Genomic DNA, 23,987 nt, shown 5'->3' with positions numbered 1-23,987 from the left:
ACCAGTGTTTCTCAAAGTGTGGTCCGCAAGCTATCCCAAGTGGTCCGCAAGCAGACGTGGTAAAATATAATATAGAAGAGTTGTTTGCAATATTGAACCAACTTGTATGTAAATTCAAACAGTTCTGCAACATGCCTATGTATGCTACGCCAGTTTAAATCATATGAATCCTCTGACACAATAAGCAAGGTGAGGCCTATTGTGTAATATACTGTTGAAGTACGTCTACTCTTCTTTTTTTTTAGCTAGGTGGATACTTTATTGATCCCCATGGGGAAATTCAAGTCGATAATAATAGGGAAATAAGAGTCGATAATAGTTGGTTTTAAGAATGGTAGAAAAAGTGTGGAATTGCATTGTCTGCACTGTTGTCTTTGAAAATGGGAGAGAAACCTGAACCCTGTAGTTAAACTATGCTCTAACATCAATGCAGAAATGCATCTTTATTGAATAGTAGGCCTAGGCTAGTTTGGTCTGACAAGTGGTCTGTCAGATTGTTGACTGAGAAAAGATAAAAAGTTGAAATCTTTACTGAAATGTTCTTAAGCCTGTTTATGGCAAACTATGTGTAATGTGGAAATTACTTTCATGTAAACATGCACCACTTTGAAGGCGTTGCAAGCCACAAATGCCCACAAAAGCACACTGCCCACACTGAGACATCATGGGTTGGTGTTATCAAAATAGCCACTAGAGAGCAGTATTAACCTAAATATAATGCACAGCCTTTAGTGCGGCTTTCTTTCAATTTACGGTTCTTTCTTACTTTACTTTCTATTGAAATAAATGTAAAATACAAAGAACACTAATTGTAAGACAGAACTCAGAGGGACACTACACAATGGCGAATTTGTTAAAAAATATAGTCCAAAAGGAACTTCAGTAAGGCTACATCTTATAAAGTATTTTAGGCTATGTGGATTTCTGCCATGATTCTAGATTTAACAACAGAAACAGATAGGCTATACCTACGTTTACATCTGAATTATCTGAATTGTGCAACCCTGCATCATTTACAGTAATTTCTTGAATTTCCCCTTGGGGATCAATAAAGTATCTATCTATCTATCTCTATCTTAATATACTAGTATATTGGTTACTAAATGGGACACATGTGCACATGGTCCGACACTCCTGCTGTTTAATTAGTGAAGTGAAGCAGATTGCATAGATTAAACCGAGCAAGTGTTTGTCTTAAGTTTTGCCGCAAAAGCTTCCAGGGGATGCTGCTATTCATAGCACCCACACCACAGCAGTGCAGTTTGGGGGTTTAAAAGATGAGGAATATTGAGTGCCCTCACTGTTAATAATATTTGATGTACCCATGGTCGGGGGTGGGAGTATGTGTATGTGTCTGTGTGAGAGAGTGTTTGCGTCTGTGTGCCTGTGCTGCATGCTTGTGTGTGTGTGTGTGTGTGTGTGTGTGTATGTATGTATATGTGTGTGTTTGTGTGTATGCTTACGTGTGTGTGTGTGTGTGTATGCTTGCATGTGTGTGTGTGTGTGAGTGAGAGAGAGAAGGGGATGGAGGAGGGATGAATCAAAGTGCTTTGCTGATGACGGAACCTGCACCTCTGCCAAGGAAGTGGTTGTGGTGGCGTCGGAGTTGGGCATTACATCAACGAAGCTCCTTTGTGATTGAGATCAAGGGGGTTGTGCTGAGCTCAGCACTTTGGCCAGCTTCATTTGAGTCTGCCAAACGGCCTGCTTTTTAATTTTTCAAATGGAGAGGATCCTGAGTCACTGCACAGTGCAGGGCTACTCCTGCTCCACTCTTCTGCAACAGCTATAGGTAGAGGGTGGGGTGGTGAAGCTGTTATTGGAACAGGTGCCTTTAAAGGATAGAAGCATGAAGGAGTGTCATAGGTGCGTGTCACAGCACTGCTGCAGGTGGGTATAGTCAACAAGATGACACAGCGGAACTCTGAGCTATGGGTGAACAGAATGGCTGGTTTTGATCAAAGGGTATCTGAGACTGAAGTGGCTTTTATATACCATTCAACAACATGTAGGCTACCATTTAAGTACCAGTCATGAAAATTGACATTTTCATTAGGTTTTGTTTAACATCATACATGTAATACTTTGTTTGTAAGCAGCAAAATGTTACTCTCAAAAAGTTACTCTTTATTCTAACTATTAAGCTACTACCAGCCTTAATCATAACTTCAATCAACAATGGCTATACAGCAACGTGTCATGTTTTTATGGGCCACCAGTTTTGCTAAAATCATTAAATTCATGTTGATGATCATGTAAAAGATAAGAAGTATCTCATTAAACAGTAACTCAATAACCTTGTTACAACAGAGGTATGCAGAGGAGCATCTCTGAACGCACAACACGTCGAACCTTGAAGCAGATGGCCAGCAGCAAGAAGACCACACTTGGTGACACTCCTGTCAGCTAAGAACAGGAAACAATCGAGGCCCATTCGCACAGGCTCACCAAAACGGGTCAATAGAAGATTGGGAAAATGTTGCCTGGTCTGATGAGTCTCAATTTCTGCTAAATTCGGACATAGAAGCATCGATCCATCCTGTATCAACGGTTCTTGCTGATGGTGGCGGGGGTGAAATGGTGTGGGGAAGACCAGTGTTCCTATCTTCTGATTGCTGCTAGCAGGATAATGCGGCATGTCACGAAGCTCGTGTCTCAAACTGGTTTCCTGAACATGACAATGAGTTCACTGTACTCAAATGGCCTCCACATGCATTTTGAGTCACCAGAGGATGCTAACAGAGCAAATGAGTTAAAGTGAAGACAACTTCCTTAAGATGGACCTAGCCTATGAAACTCAACAGAAGTTGGGGCCCCTATGGAGGGTGGTTCATTTAGGTAATGTCATATTATTCATTTATCATAACAAAAATCTCTGTGTTTGTTGTAGAGAAGCACTCAGAGAGGTGGTGGACGTGGCCTGACCTGTACTAGCATGAGTGATTCCAATTCCAGGGGACCATCATAGCCACCATTCTGGATTGGGCTCATTTAATCACCAATACCTGGCCATTTTAGCTAAAACTTCATTTGGTTAGCTTCTGTGATATGTACCTATCTGGAAAAAAATCAAGTCATCTTAATTTATAATCAATACAACTCTTAGTAAGTATTCAGCTTGATCTGCCAACTGATAGGCTGAATGCACATTTCGCACATACAGTGGTAGTGAAAACTATGTTGACCATACAGTATGAACAGGAAGTGTCCTCCAAAAGGTTACCTTATCATGTCGGCCAATGCAATCACAAAATATAATCAAGTGCCACTGACACAACAAAACCACATCACACCTTGGCAGCTCAGTCAGATTTGAATTTGGGACAGTTGCTTGTCAATGGTCAAAACATTGTTGTTAGGTGTGTCAATAAGGTCTGTTTCAGTAATCAATTAACCCCATAAAACAGTTAATCCCCAAAAGTCAACTCCACACATTCATACAAACATTTTATTTTACGGAGCCCTTTTCATCTAAATATATGACATTCAAATCCCTTCCCTGGATATTTTGAAGATGGTGGGGGAGGCCACAGTTAAAATAAAATCCAGATCAACACGCAGGCATACTCTTTTGAGATTTCACTGTTTAAATGCAATGTGGTGTCACTCATTTCCCCCAATGTCTATTGAAACATTATTTATCCTTCTGATTTGTATGTCTGGTACACAGCATTTTATAGCACAAAGGGGCAACATGAACATCTTGCAACCATATATATATCTGGAGTGTTCAATGTAACTACCATAAATCAAGCTGAAAACATTTACTGTTTCACTGTGTTACAACTGGATTTGTGTACTGACACTTCTAGCAGTTAACACAATGTGACTGACAGTTCGTTCAGTGATCACAAATATGAACAAGTATGAACCACAATAAATGCAGTTAGTCATCTAAATATTATATGTATCACTATATCCAATATATTATGTACAACTGGCTTTTAAAAGGTGCTAACTTTCCTCCAAATAAAAATAGCTCATAGAGTACAAGAGCTCTCACAAAGAGTGTCTTTAATTCACAGCTTTGCTGTAACGGCAGAAATTGCAGTGAGGTCTGGACCTTAGCCACATTTCATCATGGCATAATATTTTACTTTCTATAAATACTGTACGACCCAGTCCAAGTTCTGGGATTGATCCTGATAGGGTTCCAATCCAGGGAGCCAAGTTTTCTTCAAGATACCAGAGCTCGATCACTGTCCTCTCTCTACTTTGAAAAACCTGCAGCATTACCAATTAAGTTTAATGCTGTGTCAAACCATGTCAATTGCACAGCTCTCCTGCTCTGTCAGTGTGATTTCAGTGGGAATGCTAAAGAAACAGACACTGATAGCTTTTCCTTCAACAAATGATGTCATGGGAAACCAAACAGAGATCCACGCCCTGCTCTGTGGGCGTCTGATTGATGCTCAAACACTCAAATGATTAAATCTAATTTCCTTAATGTCTGAGGATGCGCCAAGCGAACAGTGCAACTTGAACTAACAAGTTAAACGATGTTGCATTTTTTTTTTTAATGATTGCCTGTCGTCCAGCATTAGTAAGGCAGTCCTTCTCATCCTAGCCCTTTTTTTAGTTCTATGGAGGTACATGTGTTTTGTGTGTGTTTGTTGCCACCCTGCAGGTGAGCAAACATTCATTAAGGACAGGACGCCATAAGATGGACTCTTTGTTTGCATCCAAATTCAATTAAGCTCTCTCTTACTGTTCTAATCAAATTTGGAAATGGGAAGCCTTTATCTGCAGTGCCTCATTGGTCGCATGCTATATTTATTCTTTATGTTTACTAAGTTCCGCAGTGATCATGAAGTTCACCTATAAAACTTCAAAGTAAACTGATATATAAATACAGGCTACCTCGTTCAAACATAAATGTGCTCACTCTGGTCACCATGAAAAGAATTAAAAAGAATGTTGGGATCAGTGCACTGAACAGAGATTCACATTGTTTAAAATGTCAGTCTTAACTTCAAACTTCAGCACAGAAAACAAAATCATTAAGTGTCTACTGTAATAACTTACAGTACAATGGATGAGGCATGGTGTCCTAAGCCAAATACCAGCTTAAAGGTTAACTTATTGATCACAAACATTTGGTCATGAGGCAGCATAACTCCAATCTGTTGACTGGCTACAGTGACTGGCTTTTCACATGTGTTTCGTCTGGCTTTTCACATGTCTGTTTATCGCATATGCACAATGGCCAGATATCACTTTACATTTCAACAGGACATTATGGCCACACAAGCAAATCTTGAATTGCTATTTTTAGCTGGCTAAAACTCCACTGGCTACCCCTAGCAGCCGGCGTGAAATTCAAGTCAGTGACGCTTGCCTACAAAGTGATTGCTGGGTCTGCTCCCACGTATACCTAAATGCTCTCATAAAGGCTTAAGTCACCCGTTGTCTTCTATATTCCTCCAAGGATGTTGTCTGGCATTGCTGTGCACTCCTCTCCTAACCCATCTAACCCAACACACCTACAGTATATGCACTTACACTTCCTTATTCTTCCCTCTTTCTTTTTCTAGTACTTTTTCTAGTACTTCTGCACTCAAACTAGTAGTATTTATTGTAGTACTATTTATTGTTATCTAGGGTATCCTTTGCAATGGAGCTTGAATGCATTAATCCCTCATTTTGTAAGTCGCTTAAGATAAAAGTGTCTGCTAAACTATTACATGTAAATGCAAATGTAACACAGACAGACAAAAGCATCACTTCTCCCCAGCGGGTCCCTGCGAGATGATTTAGCTCCTCTGCCATCCATGAAGCCTGATGCTCAGTAGCAATAAAAAGCTCACAGAGCTCCTCTCTGATGCAGGCCTGAGGCCATAGAACTTGAGCTGTATAAACATACCTATGTAATATAACATATAAACATAATCTATTAACAGAAATGAAAACAAACAAATATTGGGGAAAATTGTCTAATGCAGACACATGAGACACATGCATTGAATTATGCCAATCGGACCATTCTGAGCTATAAGTACATACATATTTTGACATGGGGGACGCAGAGAGTGAGGGACATCTCAATGTGTTCCATCTGTGTAATACAAGCAATTGTCTCTTCATTTTATTTAAAATTAAATTAGTAAATTAAAATCACTCTATTTTCAGATAACACACAATTTTAGTATTTCAACCTTAAGCAGCTTCATATTCACTCTAAAATAGCACAATAACACTGTCTATTGAGAAAAGAGAGTTGGACACTGCTATAAACGAGTATTGTGTGTATTGTGTTGAGTATTTGAAAAGCATGACATGTGATTATTTGACCAGTAGATGGCTCTGCCAGCAAGTCTGCAGCCTTCATGATTTGTCATCTGAAAATGTATCCTGCTACACATTTTTGGAAGCCCATAAAATATTAATTACCAGGGATAGACATGGTGGCCATTCACTTGATTTGGTCCCATTTAATTAATGACATCAATGTTAATTTAGGTATCAAATGCTCCAACGGAGTGGTGGATTTTGTGAATGGAGCACTTAGTGGCTCCAACATGACGTCATTGCGAAGCCGTAGGACTTATTAGTTTGCCAGAAACCCAGGATGGCTTCACATTGGCTGGCTGGAGTATCTGTGCAGGATGATTGGCTGATGGGATATAATTAAACACCTACACAGTCAATACACAAATCCTAGTGGTGGATATATAGGCTTGTACATTGTGGCTGCATGCAACAGAGTCAAGAGTTGGTCTCCAAGTTGGAAGAAGTCCACTCAGTGTTTCATACAAATTTATCAATTCACCTACGGTGTATATTTTTGTGCAGGAAGACCCAGCAATTTTCAAGGTAAGTTGAGAGGGTTTTTTTTGCGGTTGTTGACAGGATGCACTCAGTGTGACTGGGGAAAGGCAAAGTCTGTTCTGACAGTATCTTTTAGCTCCGATTCAGATGGGAAATGGGACCAGCCTCAGGACAGCAGTGGTGATGAGATGGCTTTAATTGGATTGAGGAGTGGACAGAGGGGTCAGAGCTGGCGGCCAGCTTGTGCTGTGTGGCCGAGATGAACAGGAGAGCGAGAGAGGGAGAGGAGTTTGCGTGTGGAGGCTTTCTGAAGGAGACATAGAGTGATTATCTCCCTTGGCTGTCCATGGGAGTGTGGTGGCAGCTCATTACACTAATGCACTTGGTCTCAGGGGAGGGGAGGGGGGTTGTTGTTGTCATTGGGGTGGTGGGGCTCACTGGACCCCCGATCCATTCAGCCCTGGTGCTCTCATGGACTATCCCATCTACAAATCCCATTGCTGTTATTAACTATGGGCTGCAGATGTTGTTGTGGAGACTCAAACTGTTTAAAGGCTGGTGTGGTGTGTGTATGTGTGTGTGCGCGCATGCCTGCGTGTGTGTGACAGAGGAAGAGACAGAGATAGAGATATCTGCACTAGGGGACAGTTAATAGCTGACTGTGGTTTATTTAATTTAAGATGAATTGATCATTTCTCGCTGGCCCAGGTTTGCTATTTACCTACAACTTCTGTTTGATTGTCTTATTTTACTGCTTTAGGGGCACACCAATAGTCAGTTCAGGTCTTGACTGCGAGTCCATATATATATATATATATACAAATTTTCTGTTGGTTACAATTTTACAAACTGACACTGTTTATATTATTTCTGACATTTTCTTTGCTGTAGGAAACCATGTTTATGTTGAAGATCTCTGCCTTTCTTGTTGCTTATGCCCTGGTTATTTGCCAGATGTACAGCTCCCAAGCAGCTCCTGCCAGGTGAGATATACTGTACCTGCAGTTCTGAAGCCAGAGAGGCCACTTAGTACAACTCAGATGAATGTGGGAAAGAATGTGACACCTATGTTGAGCTAGGTTAATCCACTGAATCAATTTACCAACCTCTCTGATGGACAAAGTAATGCCTGCGTTAATCTAATAAAAGAGTTGCAATTAACAGATTATAATTATATCATAAGATTATATGGTTCCAAATCCATGTCAAGTAGAACTATCATGCAAAGCGTGGAAAAAAGGTCACCCCTGCATTCACATATCATAAGCACACACACACACACACACACACACACACACACACACACACACACACTCATAAAATCTATATATTCCACTCAAACCCCTCCCAGCCTTTTAGGGTGAGTACCCAAAGCATATTCTGTTTTGGCCAGCTTCCCTTCCCCAGTGCAGATGTAATTGCTTTCTTGCCTGTGTGCCATCAGACATCCTTACATTGTTTCAAGAACTCATGGTTTGCCATTTTGTCACTGGTCTGCCCTGGTCTCTGACTGCTATGGATTCCTCTTTGCAGACCTGGTTTAGAGTCTCTGACAGAACGGGTCACGCTGACAGACTATGAAGCGCGGCGGTTACTAAACGCCATTGTCAATGAGTTTGTGCAGATGACAGCAGAGGAGCTGGAACAGCAAGTGAATGAAGGAAATAGGTACATATCTACATAATATCTTTTTGCCATTTTCCCTCCTAATGTATACATTTTGCCACGTAAAATAGAAGGTTCATTTTATACTATATGAGAAAAACACTCACTTTAAATGAATTGGATCAATAATACAGCTCCCTTTAGCGCTGCTGAGCAGTGTTTCCTGTCCCTAATTTTGAGACCTGAGGTATGTGCTCTGCTACAGTAGTCGGTGAATTTTTTCACTTCCTCTGAAAAGAGTTTAAATTAAAAACACAAATTCTTTTTCATTCTCTTTTGTGTTTCGCATGATGATTTTTTTTAGTCCAAGACCAATTTGCAAGAACCCGCTTGCCTGTCTGATGACATAGCAAACCTTGAATGATTTACTATAATAAAGCATGATTTTCTTTTTCTGACCATGTTATGATTTGCATGGTATCAGGAAAATTTGCATTTGCAAATGTTAAATTAATTTGGGAAATGAAGGTGGAATGCAAGAGCATGTGATAATTTACAGAAAAGCATGAATAATACATTTAGCCATTCAAAACTTTTACCTTCAAAATAAATTGGTAGGACACGGAATGAATTTCTGTTCCTGTTTGGAATGCATGAGAGCAGGGGAATGATGACGATGATGATGGTGGTGGTGGTATGATGTGGTGCAGGGGTGTAGTGTGTGGGGGTGGGGTGTGTAGTTGGCATGATTCCCGCATGCTTCTCAGTTCTGTGAGCCTGTCTCTGCATGTTGTCTCTCCCCACAGCTGGGACAGACCCCTGTCCAAGCGCTGCTCCAATCTCAGCACCTGCGCACTGGGCAAACTGTCCCAGGAGCTGCACAAAATACAATCGTACCCTCGCACGGACGTGGGCGCCGGCACCCCCGGCAAGAAACGCAGCCTACCCGACAGCAACCATTACGCCAGCAACCTGGAGCTGGATGCCATCTAACCCCTCTCCCCCCACCCCCCTGCCTATCCCCCTGTGTGTTCGTTCCTTACTCAGTGGTCTTGGTGCATGTGGATACTGCCTGCTTGGTTGACTTCAGAGAAATCCCCCTCTTTCAATTCAGAGTCATCCTCTACAGATCCCTTTGATTCTCTTTTTTTTGTTTGGACAGCAAAAAATGTGCAAAATTATTTAGAATGTTTCTTTATCTTTATCTCAGAGAATCATATTTTTTTTCTAGATGTAATTAATTTTCAAGTGAATATTAAATTCCCTCCTTGGATGCCGTGGTTAAAGACATCATCAATTAAATGCAGCAGTCATAGTCTAATTAAACAAAAACGATGGTTCTTTCATGTGTTGCCGTTTTTTATTTGTTTAATAAACTTATTTTTATATCAGGAAGCTTTTTTGTTTTTTATTCATATGTTTAACAAAAACCTAAAGTAGCTCATTTACTGTAAATTAAACAAAAAGGTAATTCCTAAATACAAACACACAATGAACATAAACATCACCAGAGGTAAGATGCTTAACAAAATGAAATTACAAGTTATTTCATTGCACACTGCATTAATCAATCATACATATTTGTAAATGAATATATGTTTTAATGCTGTTCACACTTTATACTGTAAATTCACAAGTGCAGTATGGCTATATTTGTTTTGTATGTGTATGTGTGAGCTGGGGGAGTGAGAGAAACACCTAATGCATGAGACGGTGTCAGCGTGTGTGTGAGTGTGCATGTATGTGATCAGGTTGAGTGACGTGTGAATGGCACCTGTTTAACATGTCCCTGTGTCTCCTAAAGCAGCGTTACAGCACAGAAGCGAGCGTGCAACACTGCCACCTGCGTGACTCACCGCCTGGCGGACTTCCTGAGCAGGTCGGGGGGCATCACCAGCAGCAGTTTTGTCCCCACCAACGTGGGTGCCCATGCGTTCGGCCGACGGAGGAGACACATCCAGATGTGAACATTCCACCAGCCTTCAGGGAAAGGGTGAATAGGTCTCCCTGTGCTTCTGCCTTTGCATGTATGCAATCTAGTGAGATGGATCATTGGGTTGTCACCTAACTCTCAGCTGGAACAGTTGGGACTTTTGTAGGCATTATGATACCTACTCAGCATAGATGAGTAATGTCTCTTGATGTCACTACAGCCCACTCCATTCAGGGGGCTCCACATTAACCACTCTATTCCCCTCCTCTTCTACCGCAGAGGTTGACCCTTCTCAACAAGATGACATCATGTCCAATCTAGGCAGAAAAAAAAATATGACAGCCACCACATTCATCCTCCCCGTCAACAGAAGAGCGGCTCCCAGGCCACGACATGACTCTCATATGCTCTCTTGATGTTATAACCCTCCCATTTTGCTTTTGGCAATCATGCAAAAAGACGAGAAAAAAAAACATTACTTTTGCTATGTACATCAGACGACTAGCCCCACCGCCCTTCAAAACAATGGAGGAAAATATATCTTATTTTTTGATATGACATTGATTTTCAATAAAATAGAAAAGCAGTGTTTATTTCCTTTCTTCGGCAGAGTACTTATGTATCATACCCCCCCCACCCCTCTCTCCATGTCCCAGCAGTGCTGCCATACCTCGGGGACAACATTAAAGTTCAGCCTATCCAAGGCTCCCTCTCGATGGCTGTGTCTTGTGCCTTGATGTAAAACATTTACATGACATGATTGTACAGTCTGTTCCTGTACTTTGAAGACAGAAGACGAGACATTCAAGATATTAATATTGTAATGACTGTGAATTTCAGCAAGATTAAAACGTATTTTAGATACATTTGGGTCGGGGTACATGTGTTGTTCTTGAGATTTAAGACAAAGTGTATTTCTTTCTATAGTTTGCAACACAACTGGTGCACTGCCATAGTGCAATAGTTCACACCTTATCATGCAGTAAATCTCTTGCAAAAAAGATGGTGTTGGAGGGAATATGAATCTAAATGGAAATAATTAATTCAAATGTAAGGTATAGATTTCTAATAAAGCATTCAGCATGAATGTATTAGAAATGCTAAATGATACAATTTAGGGAAAGAAATTCTAGAAGCAGTTATTTCTATTCTCTCCAGATTCTTTCACAGATTTATAATGTGTCTGATATATTGTACACATCCTGTGTCACATCTTAGCTGCGTGTTCAGCTTTTAACAGAATGGTAAAATTGTATTGTAGTTCTGACTGAGACTGAGAGCATTTTTGTGGTCTGTGAGATATACAACCAGGTCTAAATGTCATTATGATTAGGCAATTCAGTTTGAAATAAATGAGCCCAAAGACAAGACCACATTTTACACCAATTACTGAATTGATTCAGGAAGCATACTCCTGTTATTACAGACTAATTAGTTTTCCACCACTGGATATTGATAAAATGTCACATTTACTGCTATGGTGTGTTTCAGATTGAATCCATTGAAAAACAGAACTATATAATAGTAGAACAAGATAACTTTTTTATTACTTTACCATGGAAATATGGACTGGCCGTCATACAGTCATCCTCCAACAGGGGGCATTTGTGAGTTCTCCAGAACACCAATCCTAGGATCTAGAGAAGACCTTGTTTACATAACAACCTGGGTACTAGATGTTTTAACTCTGTAACTCTAAATTTAGTAAGTACTGTAAGTGCACCATTTAGGTTAATGAAAACTTCTGCATCTGAATGAATTTGCAGCTTAACAGAATTGTATGGACAATTGGACATCTAAAAATTGATGTGCAAGTCAACTGAGAAAAAGAGGAACCCAAGACTGGGTAATCCCTCACAGTCAGGAGGACAGGCAGTAAAACAATGAACAAAGCTGAACAAAGCCAACAAATCCCTCTAGGCACAAGTGACATGGTTCTTATTAAAGCTGCCAAAATGGTCTTGAAATGTGACTAAATCACTACTGAATCGAAGCAAGTTTCAACATATTCAGAGGCATAACGCTCCTGCCTGAGGAGGACGGCTAAATTATAAGGTTGATCTCAACCACTGTGAAATCAACTGTTATTAAGAAACACAGCGTTTGGGCTAGGCCTCAGAGTGCTGATATTGCTGTGGATCTCTCCCTCCATCTTCATCTAGATCTTTTCAGTCCATGCAAACCTTTACCCTAACTTGATCCTCTTCTGTGTGTTGTTTGTCCCCCATTGGACTACATCAGTTATGCAGCCTGTAACACTTTTTGACTCATATGGAAACTTTTCCTGCAAGATGGAAAACCTCTCCATATTTTGATAATTGTGGGAGACTGGAAGTCATGGGCTTGTTTTGGTTGGTTTGTGTCTCTCTCTCTCCCTTTGCAATGTGCTCTCTTTGCCAGCAAGGGAAAAAACCAGCCTTAATGGTGAACAGCTGGGAGATATTTGGTCATTTCAGCTGAAAATAAGATGGTGGTGCGCTAGAAGCTTACTTTCCCATTCAGGACCTTCAGTTACCCTTTTACTTTTAGCTATCCTATAATCTGCAAATGTAAAGACATACAAGACAGTGTTATGTGACTTTATGAAAACATTTAACTATACACCAAACGAAAAACATAATCTCCTTAATCTAAATTATCTGTGTAAAGGAAACTCTCAAAAATGCTTCTGTGATGTGAATACTGAGACTGGAAATATTGAGGAGTACTAAGGATCTTACAAGGCTTTAAAAAAGTCAAAACATTTTGCTGGCAGTGGTCGCGTTATGTCCCAGTAACTTAAATCCTCGTAGCACGTGCTTTTTTCTTTGTATATACATAAATATACTTACTGTTTGCTTTTTTAAAATCCTGTAAGCCTTCAAGGAGATTTCTTACCCATTCCTAACACTGAGGTGAAATGAGAAGCTTTGAAAGTTTCCCTGTCAGGATCCAGGAATAACATACACTCAGACAACATCCTTCCCATAGCTCTCCTGTGACTTCTACGCAAAGGTAAACACGCTCTTTTGCCGTGTCAGAAATATGATTTCATTCTGCTGTGGTGGCGATTCTGACATATGGCTTTCTGTTCCCCCATCAGCACACTCTCACCTCCCCCCAGTTCTCCCTCACTCTCCTCCCCCCTGGCCCACATCTGGACCCCAGTGCCTTATTTATTTATGTGGTCTGTCTTGCTTTTGTGGGACTTTTAAAACGTTCTCTACCTAGTTCTTCTGGCACTCAGGCTAGGAACTGATGAGGTCTACAATTACATTTTACCATAACTGGTCACTGTGTAATTACATGCTTGACCACAGAATCTCTCCAAAAGTACAGCCCTACTCCTCAAATGGCAGACAGAAATAAGAATAGTTTCATGTCTGTTTGGACTGTAGCCCAGCTGAAACTATGCTCAGCTGCCTGTCTGACAGAAAGAGAGAGAGAGAGAGGGTTGGGAGCTTTACCTCCAAAAGGAAAATTCTGAGGACACTCTAGTCTCGGAACAGTAACTAGAGTGAGCTTCAGAGCCTTCATTTGTGATCACGAGAGAGGAGACGTTACTTTGTTGACGATGAACACCCGTGGGAATGCATCGAGTTTGTGACGCTTCGTAAATGCTGGGGTAGGTCAAGTAAATACTCTTGCTATTTACCGTCTGGAGGACATCTGGCTCTTTTTTTCTGGCTTCTTGAAAGACCTCTGGTCACGTAAGTTTGCAGTTTTGAAGTCAGAGCCCAGGCATGGAAACTTAGCGAGTTTACAATGGAAGCTGTCAGGTGCTTCTGACTGCCACACCACTGCATCCACAGAAAAGACTTGGCTGCCACTACAGGCATGAGTGCCTTAGTGGCATTTGGACAACACCATATTGATTCTAAAATAAGTCAGGTTGCCAAACTACTGGGAAGGCAAGAAGATCATATCAATGTAAAATTATTTTCTATGCATGACATTTTTAAGCTGCTTCATAAAAATAATTTTACAGAATGGGGAGAGGCAACTTTCATTCACTCAATAAGAAAGGACTGTTCCCTTTTCATCCCACTAGGACATTCAAATACAGTTTTTAGATAGTTTATCAGATTTCACAATGCTTTCCAAACTTAGACACAAAAATTCAGTTTGTTTAAACTTTTTCCTAAGAATAGATTTATGCTCGGGGTGTGTTTGGTTAGCTAATGACTGACAGCAGCTCAACCAGGCAGTGATTGAAGACCTTCCACCACTAATGATAGATCTCTAGATTAGCTCGTTTCACTAATGATAGATCTCTAGATTAGCTCGTTTCACTGGGGGCTCCCCGTTCTCACTATTAGTGCCCTCACTGCATGCCTCCCCTCACCAGAATTCATCTAAATAGAAAGCAAAATAAGGAGATCTGGTTACACTTCTGTGCCCTCACAGAAAAGGGTCTTTGTATTTCTTTCAGTCAAGTCCGCACATCTAACCGCTAAGGCAATTTTTTGCCTGCCTTCTCTTTGAGATGTGCATATAATTGAGGAGGCCATTTGTCTATGAAAATGGACCCCAAATGATGTTACTGCTGCTGATTGTACTGAAAATGCGGATTTATTGCTGTAAGCATGTCTATTCATTTCTGAGCATCTTTTGTGTGTCGTAAATGTGAAGGTTCACTCTTCAGATTGAACTCCGATGAAAAACATGGTTGAGGCAGGATGCCACTTATTGGAACCATACAAAATGGAAATACCCTGCTGGAATCAGAGTGTCACTTCATTAGACTCGTATTACAATGTGATGGGTTCCTCTCACTCTGCTTTTCTACTGACACTCTAGACTTTTTGGCAGAACACAACGCAACTGATCATGTGGAAATGTTCTATGGGTAGAGCATGAATAAGAAAGTATTCTTTTCTTTAAAGTTTCAAAGTTTCATATTACAAACTTGAATCATGAATATAATAAACATTTTCCTATTCAGACAGTGTGGTTTGACAGACAAGTTTGTCCTCACTTGTGCCCTAATTTGAAGCTTGTTCAAGACTATTTTAACATTCACTGTTCCAATGAAAAGCCACTAGGCCTAATGGGCAGTAGGACAACAAAATTCTGAGGTTAGGCTAACTTTTCATGCTGAATATGTTTATACAGCCATCATTTATAACAAGGAAATCCAGCTCCCTTCCTATGTAGTGCTATAGTGTTACAGGTTCAAAGGATGCCAAAGTAGCAACACTAAATTACCCTTAACCTGTTGTTTGTTTTTCATATCCTGGGTCAGCCAAAAGTCGAAGACCAGTGTTTCTCTGTATCAGTGTAACTCAAGAGGAGCGGGGAGGTCATGCCTTTTTTCTGGCCTCATAGTCCAGGCTGCAATCAGACAGTGTGTCCATTCTGTCCCTGGGCTTCCAGCTGGAACCGGCAATGTTTTTCTCTAGCAGAGGCTGAAATAAATTTTCTACAGCTGTTTATGTGCTAATGGTTGACTTGACCCTAGGGGTATATTGATAAGGGTAGGTTTACTTAAGTATATCTAATATTGTATTCATACTTCACAGGTCTGACAAATTGGAACATGTTAGCATGTCAGACAGCATACTTATTAGTAAATTAACATTATACTAAAATATTCAACAATTCTAGTTTAGAAGTGAAATAGTGTTGAACATGAGAGGATCAGTGGCTGACAGTCTAATGTGTGTAGAGAGAATGTTAAAGAAGTGTATAACAGAAAGGTTGTGGCACAACTGTAGGCATTGTAGTTGGTTTTCACTAACTATTGGCATTGTAGTACTATGTAGAAGAGTATGAAAGATAGAACTTGTCTCCTTATTTGAGTAGGGAATTGTGTTGATATGTGGGTATAATGTATGTGTCATGCTACACATTGTGTAAACCTCACTCCCGATGCCTTAAGAGATGTATTACGCTAGAACAAATGGGGTTTAGCTCATTACATTACATTACATTACATTACATTACATTTGGCTGACGCTTTTTTAGCCAAAGCAACTAACAACATGGTAAACAGTTTAAGTTTTAGCAATTCTCAACAATTTTAGGACAATTTAAAAAACATTAGAGTACAGTAAAAATAAGTGCATCAGTGAGTGCTGTTTTTAACAGTTACGTGTCAGTTTAAGACGGCTGGTGAGTGCTAGGATCAGCCTTGTTGTAAGTGTTGCTATGAGAGGAGATGTTCTCTAAAGAGCTGGGTCTTCAGAAGTTTTTTGAAAATGGAGAGGGATGTCCCTGCCCTTGTAGGAACTGGCAGTGTGTTCCACCAACGAGGAACACAGAGGAGAAAAGTTTGGATTGGCCTGAGCATACTGGTGGTAGAGCTAGACGTCGTTCGTCTGAGGAGCGCAGCGGTCTGGAGGTAGCGTATGTCTGTATGAGGGCATTCAAGTAGGTGGGAGCAGAACCAGAGACTACTTTGTAGGCAAGTGTTAGAGCCTTGAATTTGATGCGGGCCGCCATAGGTAGCCAGTGTAGCTGGATGAGCAGCGGGGTAACATGTGCCCTTTTGGGTTGGTTGTAGACCAGGCGTGCCGCCGCGTTCTGGATCATCTGAAGTGGTTTCACTGCGCAGGCTGGGAGACCTGTCAGGAGGGCGTTGCAGTAGTCGAGTCGTGAGATGACTATTGCCTGAACCAGAAGTTGGGTAGCATCTTGAGTCAAGTAGGTCCTGATTTTCCGTATGTTGTAGAGTGCAAAACGGCATGACCGGGCGACTGAGGCAACATGATCTGAGAAGTTTAGTTGGTTGTCGAGAACAACTCCTAGATTTCTTGCAGTCCTGGTAGGTGAAACAGACAGGGAGTCAAGTTTGATGTTGATGTTGTGGTGTATGGTAGGTTTAGCTGGGAGGAGCAGCAGTTCAGTCTTTGAGAGGTTCAGCTGGAGGTGGTGTGCCTTCATCCATGTAGCTATGTCTGAGAGGCAATCCGAGATCCGTGTTGAAACCGTGGGGTCATCAGGTGGAAAGGACAGATAGAGCTGTGTGTCGTCTGCATAGCAGTGGTATGAGAAGCCATGTGAACGGATAGTCTGTCCCAAGGAGGTGGTGTAGATAGCAAAGAGAAGGGGGCCCAGCACTGAGCCCTGGGGGACCCCTGTGGTGAGATGGTGAGGTGCAGATAGCTGACCAAGCCATGATATGTTAAACGAGCGTCCTGTGAGGTAGGATTCAAACCAGGAGAGAGCAGAACCGGAGATTCCCATTTTAGCAAGTATAGCGAGAAGGATGCGGTGATTAACCGTGTCAAAGGCAGCCGATAGGTCAAGCAGAATGAGTACTGATGACCAAGCGGTCGCCCTGGCTTCTTTTAAGGCTTCTGTTACAGACAGCAGAGCCGTTTCGGTAGAGTGGCCGCTTTTGAACCCAGACTGATTTGGATCCAGAAGGTTGTTCTGTGAAAGGAAGTCAGAGACCTGTTTGGAGACTGCGCGTTCAATGCCTTTGGATAGGAAAGGCAGGAGTGAGACAGGGCGGTAGCTTTCGACTTGAACAGGGTTGAGAGAAGCTTTCTTAAGTAACAGTGTTACCCGGGCCATTTTGAACGCTGTGGGAAATGTGCCGGAGGTTAGCGAGGCATTGATCACATGTGTGATAGCTGGTGCGATGGTCGGGCTGATGGACTGAAGTAGGCTCATGGGTATAGGGTCCAGTGAGCATGTGGTAGGACGGCTGCATGTCAGGAGTCTAGATACTTCACTCTCGGAGAGAGGCGTGAATGCTGAGAAAGATGTTCCAGCAGTCCCTAGAGGTTGTAGGAGTGCGGTATCTGAGTCAGATGTGTTGAGTGGGCATGTAGAGAATTGACTGCTGATTGCCGCCACTTTGTTTGTAAAAAATGAGCGAGGGTATCTGCAGTAAGGCTGGATGGAGGAGGAGGCAGCTGAGGGTTGAGTAGCGATTTGAAGGTTGAGAAAAGTTTTCGAGTGTCTGTAGCGCTGTTTATTTTGTCATTGTAGAAAGCCGTCTTAGCAGCAGTGATGCTGGCTGAGAAGGAGGTCAGGAGTGTCTGGTAGTTTTTGAGGTCATCAGTTAGTTTGGATTTAGTTAGCTCACTTGCTAGTGCACTCCACTCTCAATCCTAGGTGCTGCAAGTTGCAGGTTCGAGTCCTCGAGGTGCAGTCAACACAACACTACATAAGGTAAATGTTATACACTGACAATGCATCTGTTGTGATGTGGAGTAATGCCAAAGTAATGAATAGTGGTACAAATTACTTTCCACAGAGAGTAAATAAGTAAAGTGAAACATTACTTGTTTAAAAGCAATAGGTACAGTGTACTTTTTAGAGAAAGGACTCAAACACTGAATGTTCTCATTTTCTATGGCCAACATGATTGGATATAGTGGACAAGTCAGCCTGTCCTAATGCCTATGCTGTGACAATGTTCCAATTGGTGACGCCATGTAGATTCCTGTCAAACCATACAAATACCCATTTATTTTATTCAATACTTGCAAAAGAGCGTCATTACATGCTTTAAATTATTTATAAACATTTGTATACAGCAGCAGAAGTTTTAGAATGTTTTGATTTGTTTAACTAAATGCCAATGTACACTAGAATTGTTTTGAGGTGTTTTTCAGCTTCCTGTCTGATGAGACAGAATTCCATCATTTGCTTGGTTTTAGGACAAAATGTGCTTAACACACTGGCAAACAAATTTATTTGTTTTCAGGATGAGATGTCTGAAAATAAGTCCAACTCTTCTTAAATTAAGTCAAATTATTTTACGAAAAAATGCTGGGTAAGTCTCTCAAAGCAGTTTTTGCAGTGAGTACTGTATGCATTCCATCCGTCAAAAGGAGAGGAGAACATATTGTTACACATTGTTATGTCATGTCAGAGACGGAGGCAGTGCAAATTGATTAATTTACGCTTCGTTCATGCTTGCGGTGTGTATTCTACTTTATCAAGGGTGTCACAGATTTGGTATTATTCCTCATTGCTTTCTCCTATAACCTCTCTAAAGTTTAGGAACTACATTTAATCCTACAATGCTGTGCAATTTTCTGATTGACAACCGTTAGGAATCCTAAAAGTAGGAGTGGTAGGAGTGTTGCTCAATGTTACATTGAGGTACCCCAAACGGTAATAATTTATACTGAAGACTTCCTGAGGTTTCTGAATAGAGTGGGGATTCAGAATTTCACTTTTGAATAACTCAGAAGTGTAGAGGTGGTATTTGGTACAAAAGTTAGTGAGTATGGTTCACGTTAGGATTGTTCCTTAGGGGGCCTTGACCCTTTCCCAGGTCCTCCATGCCTACTCTTCTTTTCCCTTGTTTGCTTGACCCTCAAGACCTCACTTTCCCTCTGTCTCCACCTCCCCCATGGCCCCTTGAGAACTTTTAGCAACAACAGTCTTACAGATTATATTTATATCTAAACAAATGGCTCACACATGCTTTTATGAACTAATAAGGCTACACACTCATTATAATAGCGCATACCCTCAAAAAGGGACCGCAGAAAGAATGTGGGCAATGTGTTCAATCTTCAGGGCCCATTTTCTCTAAGAAACCCATCAGCAACTTCACAGGAAACATAGACTTATCTTAAAGTCTACGTCTTGTCCCAGACCTAGAAAAATATTGAAGTGGGAACACCTAGCACATTCTTGAGCACAGCTGAAGTGCTGCCTGGGTTCCCTGGTATGCCGAGAGGGTCCAGATCTGGGCGCTGATCTCAGATCTGGACCCCAAACACTCCCCTTTAATACCAACCAGCTGTGGATGTTGAATGCACATGAGTCACTGCTTCCAACTCCCTCTACCCTATTCTCCTAACCCCTTTCTTCATATCCATACCCTCAAACATCAAAGACACTGGCCTTTGCTCTAACCCTGGTTCTTCACTTAGTGCTGAACAATAGCATGATGTAACTGATGTAACTGATGAAACTGAGGCCAGTTCTAAACCTGTCTGGTGGAACAGATTTATGTGATGAGAGGGGCACCCGTTTGCATGAGAGGTGACAGTGGGTATGAGAGAGGAATGAATTGTAGGTAGTAAATTCTCGCACACAGGAAGTGGGGGTCTTGAAAAAAGTTGATACAATATTAGAACAAAGAGATGAGATAACCACAACATAAATTGGCACTGACCCTGAGATTTTATGAACAGAAAATCTTAAGATCACTGCTAAATCACTGCTGAAATAATAGCAACATTTAGAAATAATATGCCAACACTGAGAATACCTTGTGTACCTGCTGTTGAGACTATAAACGGGGAGACATTGCATGTGCCTTGTTGTGGGTTCTGCAACATACAACCCAAAGGAGTCAGGCCCAAACTGAACATGCGCTCTGCCTCCTGAACTACTGCTGCCAACACCACCACTGCCCTTCATACAACCATGTATAATACAACAAAATCAAAGGCATTATTAAAAAATAATTATATAAAAAACAACTTTAAAAGGTCAAATGTTGAATTGAACGATCAAAGACGAGGTGTAACACTACATCCAAAATTCTAAATATCAATCTTTAAAATACAAATCACCCTCAAGTTGCCTTCAATATTTTGGGTGTACAACATTTTTTCTTAATCAAGTCAATTTCTATAAGCAGCTTTACACATACTGGCCTGAATGTTTAGAATTGTTACTGAATAGAAGCCATGTTCTTTTCTCCAGTGAACAGGTGAGACTAAGCGCTCATCTTACCTGGCCATGTGTGTTATGTGGTGTCTCTTTCGGCTTCATTTATTATTAACACCATCTTTGGCTGTTAGCCGGCTGGAGTTCCACATGGAGAGGCGTGCTGGGTACAACATATACGCTCCCATTGGACAGGAGAACCTCAGGATCCAGCTCAAGCCCTAAGCAGGCAGACTTGTAACCACATCCTCACAGTACAACCGGCTCCTTCAAAGGACTTAACTACTCTGAGACTTTACTCTCTGTGTAAACTTCCTCTGCGGCACAACGAGACAGCTCCTCTGGCCTACTAATGCATGGGGATTTTTCATTTGGCTGATCACCTCTTATGAAGGTATGGCAACGAGAGCATAACACACTAATTTCATTCAACAACAGGACAGTATCAGGGGTTATATGCTTCTATTGCCTCACCTAAAGGATTTAGTTTGTGCAGTGTTAATTTTTTAACAGATTTGATGATTCTCTAATGCATAATCTTAAATTAGTTTAAGTGGTGGAATAAGGAGGATTATGGGTAGATCTATTAAATGCTCTTAGCTGGTTGTGTATGGGCCAAGGATCACAGCTTAGGAAATGTTGTACAGTTTACATACTAATCGATTCACAGCTTACCTTGCTTGTATACAACTAGCCTTTAGATAGCCATGTCAAATAAGCCTCTTACACATACACAAATGTGTGTCTGTGTGCTTTGTCTGTAGTGTATATTTGTTTGTTTATCAGGGTCTATATGGACAGAGTGAGACCACAGCACCTCTAACCTCCCTGTGTAATCTGACCTGCTATGATCTCATTCAGTGAGTGTTACATAAGGAATGGGCAGGAGACAACAAACATTTAACCTTACATATGGACATTTATATCAAGGCTGGTCCACCATTAACCATTCATCCATCCAATCACAATACAAGAATATCCTATCCTTATTATGGCTGACATTCTAGCTTCTTTTCATAAAAAATAAGCTTTAAGCAGTATTGTTCAAATGTTACTGTAAAATGGACATGATTTATTTCAGCCCTATTATTTTATACATGTGAAATCATGAAATGTTGCATGGGTGGAGGAGGCAAACACACACACACACACACACACACACACATACCCAGGGGGAGAGACTGAAGGAGGCGGGGTAGGTTTCGCAAAATCAGGGGCAGGTGCATCATTATCTTTTTTGAGATTCCCAGCATCCGCCAAATGCTTACAAAGGAAAAATGCACTTAAAATGTCATGGACCATTTCCCTCTACCTGGCTGACTGGATTTCTGATGTCTCCTCTTCTCTCCTCTCGCTGTGTAAAGCAGGCTATATTCCTGCTGTGTGACAACAACACACTGGCTACCTTTCTGGTGTGCGTTGGCTAAATATTGGCGCATCCTTCAATTACTTTTTCCTACACCTTTTCTGGACGTGAACTTGAAATATGACCTTAGTAACAGTGTAGTAAACAAGGATTCATTTAACCATCTTAAGTTCAAGGACAAAATGTAAAACTATTCATTTAGTGACCTAAACAATAAAATAGAACATATCAATGATGATAAGAGGTGAGAGAAATAGTTTAGACGGAGATGGTTGATAAAGCAGGATCTTTGGTTTAGACATCATGAACATTGCTGATGATTGCTGACGATGTGACATGATACAGTTTGTGGTTCATAGTCTGGATCAGGTCCTGCATCAACCAAATCCAAAACTTATCATGTTTCATATGCTGAACACTGACTGATTTTCTGCCTACAAATTTGAGTGAACTTGATCTAAATTTTCCCCATCAACTGTGGCCAATTACTAAAGCAACCCAGCTCTGCAGCTGTTAGAACACCTATTCTCAGATCCTTGAACTGGTCTCCAATGATTTCAACAAGCCTGTCAAGCAGGCTCTCCAGGGATGAGGACCCTTTTTTGAACCTCCATCAATCAGGGTGATCCTTTCAACATGCTGCCACAACAGTGCCTGCCATCATTGATCCCCCTTTAAAGCATTCACCTCTAGGCTCCAAATTCAAAGGATTCCTTCATTCTCTCATATAACAAAGATAAGCTTACCTTGTTTTGTTCGAAAACCTTTTCCCTTAAGCATTAAGGTGTCATGACTTGTATTTTAAAATTGTATTATTCCTTAGCTACACAGCAACATCTCGTTGTGAGTGTTGATACGTCAGCCAGTCCAGATGAAGCGCCATCGTCCAAAAAGCTGTCCTTCTCCGTGTCGACACATGGAAAAAATCCATGCTGTTGTGCCATGGCTTGGTCAATAGCCTACTCGCAGTTTCTAGACTAACTGGAAATCCTTTTCAAGCTCGTATCTCACCATACGAGGACACAGAATGAACTCGCAAAAAACTAAAGCCAGAGAGCATCAGTCAGAAGAACAAGCAATACAACTCAACTGACATGGCCAATTAGGTAATTTACTTTTCAACGTGCTGCATTAATAAATGCTACCAAAGTTGGGTTACTGGTGTTAAGGAAGAACTACTGACGTGTTCATACACGCTAGGCTACATTGTAGCATTGAACATGTTCATGTTCAGAGGATGTGGTCAGTCAAGGAAAACTTTAATTGCATAAATTGATAAACTATAGTTTGTAGGATGTTTCTACAATGACAGTCTGCACTACTGTGAACTTACTGTAAGAGAAAGGGTGGAAGTCTCACGGTTTCTGCATCAAGTGTAGCCAGGTCTGCTCTGTGACAGGTGACCTACCCTGGACCTGCTGATTTAGGATTAGGCCTACGTTTCAACAGGGTGGTTAGACTGACAGAAAGTGGAGAGAGGCCTCATTCGGGTACTGGAAAGAAATATGGCCCTGCCTGCCTGCACACTTTATACACAGTGGTGCACTTAGTTTTGACGGTCCATCTGCCCACAAATACAGCAACTTATCTGGATTTGTCTCTTTTTGCGTGATGGCCAATGCACCACTGTGCTGACTGATAGGCTCATTATCTCAGATGTTCTCAACACAAAGATGGAAGCTTTAAAGACTGTGCTGTACTCTCCACAACATCCAAACCTGCTCTCTTACTGTATTGTGAGATGTA

At 41.2% G+C, this 23,987-nt stretch overlaps 2 protein-coding genes and 1 long non-coding RNA gene across 11 annotated transcripts in view; 2 read left to right on the top strand and 1 right to left on the bottom strand.

Annotated features, from left to right (window-relative positions):
* Positions 1-1,935: 1,935 nt before the first annotated feature.
* On the top strand, positions 1,936-11,170 carry LOC121724311 (calcitonin gene-related peptide-like). 6 transcript variants are annotated; one of them, XM_042110767.1, is made up of 5 exons: positions 1,936-2,008; positions 2,311-2,838; positions 7,660-7,751; positions 8,302-8,436; positions 9,180-10,271. In XM_042110767.1, exons 3-5 carry the CDS (start codon positions 7,666-7,668, stop codon positions 9,364-9,366), a joined length of 408 nt encoding a protein of 135 aa, XP_041966701.1. In that variant the 5' UTR covers positions 1,936-2,008; positions 2,311-2,838; positions 7,660-7,665; the 3' UTR covers positions 9,367-10,271. The 6 variants fall into 6 exon arrangements, with proteins under 6 accessions (XP_041966701.1, XP_041966702.1, XP_041966700.1 ...); XM_042110768.1 differs by having other exon boundaries at positions 1,942-1,965; XM_042110771.1 differs by lacking the exons at positions 1,936-2,008; positions 2,311-2,838 and adding exons at positions 6,671-6,813; positions 10,586-11,170 and having other exon boundaries at positions 10,181-10,366.
* On the bottom strand, positions 10,575-12,138 carry LOC121724312. 2 transcript variants are annotated; one of them, XR_006035182.1, is made up of 2 exons: positions 11,862-12,138; positions 10,575-11,086 (listed from the first exon to the last, which is right to left on the bottom strand). It is a non-coding gene; the product is annotated as an uncharacterized LOC121724312 (long non-coding RNA). The 2 variants fall into 2 exon arrangements; XR_006035183.1 differs by having other exon boundaries at positions 10,575-11,081.
* Positions 12,139-13,540: 1,402 nt separating this feature from the next.
* The window catches only part of LOC121724611 (protein inscuteable homolog), a 42,369-nt gene continuing 31,922 nt past the window's right edge, over positions 13,541-23,987 (top strand). The window contains exon 1 of one of the 3 annotated variants that reach the window (XM_042111293.1): positions 13,541-13,910. The gene's annotated coding sequence lies outside the window, so the exon portion shown is untranslated. Of the gene's footprint in view, positions 13,911-21,215; positions 21,270-23,273; positions 23,348-23,987 lie in introns of those variants that run through there. The other 2 variants (XM_042111295.1, XM_042111296.1) reach the window with 2 other exon arrangements.

Source organism: Alosa sapidissima, chromosome 11 (genome assembly GCF_018492685.1).
Source record: "Alosa sapidissima isolate fAloSap1 chromosome 11, fAloSap1.pri, whole genome shotgun sequence".
In the NCBI taxonomy this organism is placed as follows: domain Eukaryota; kingdom Metazoa; phylum Chordata; class Actinopteri; order Clupeiformes; family Clupeidae; genus Alosa; species Alosa sapidissima.
Note: the sequence above shows the minus strand (reverse complement) of the source record. Positions and strands in the feature narration are given on the sequence as shown.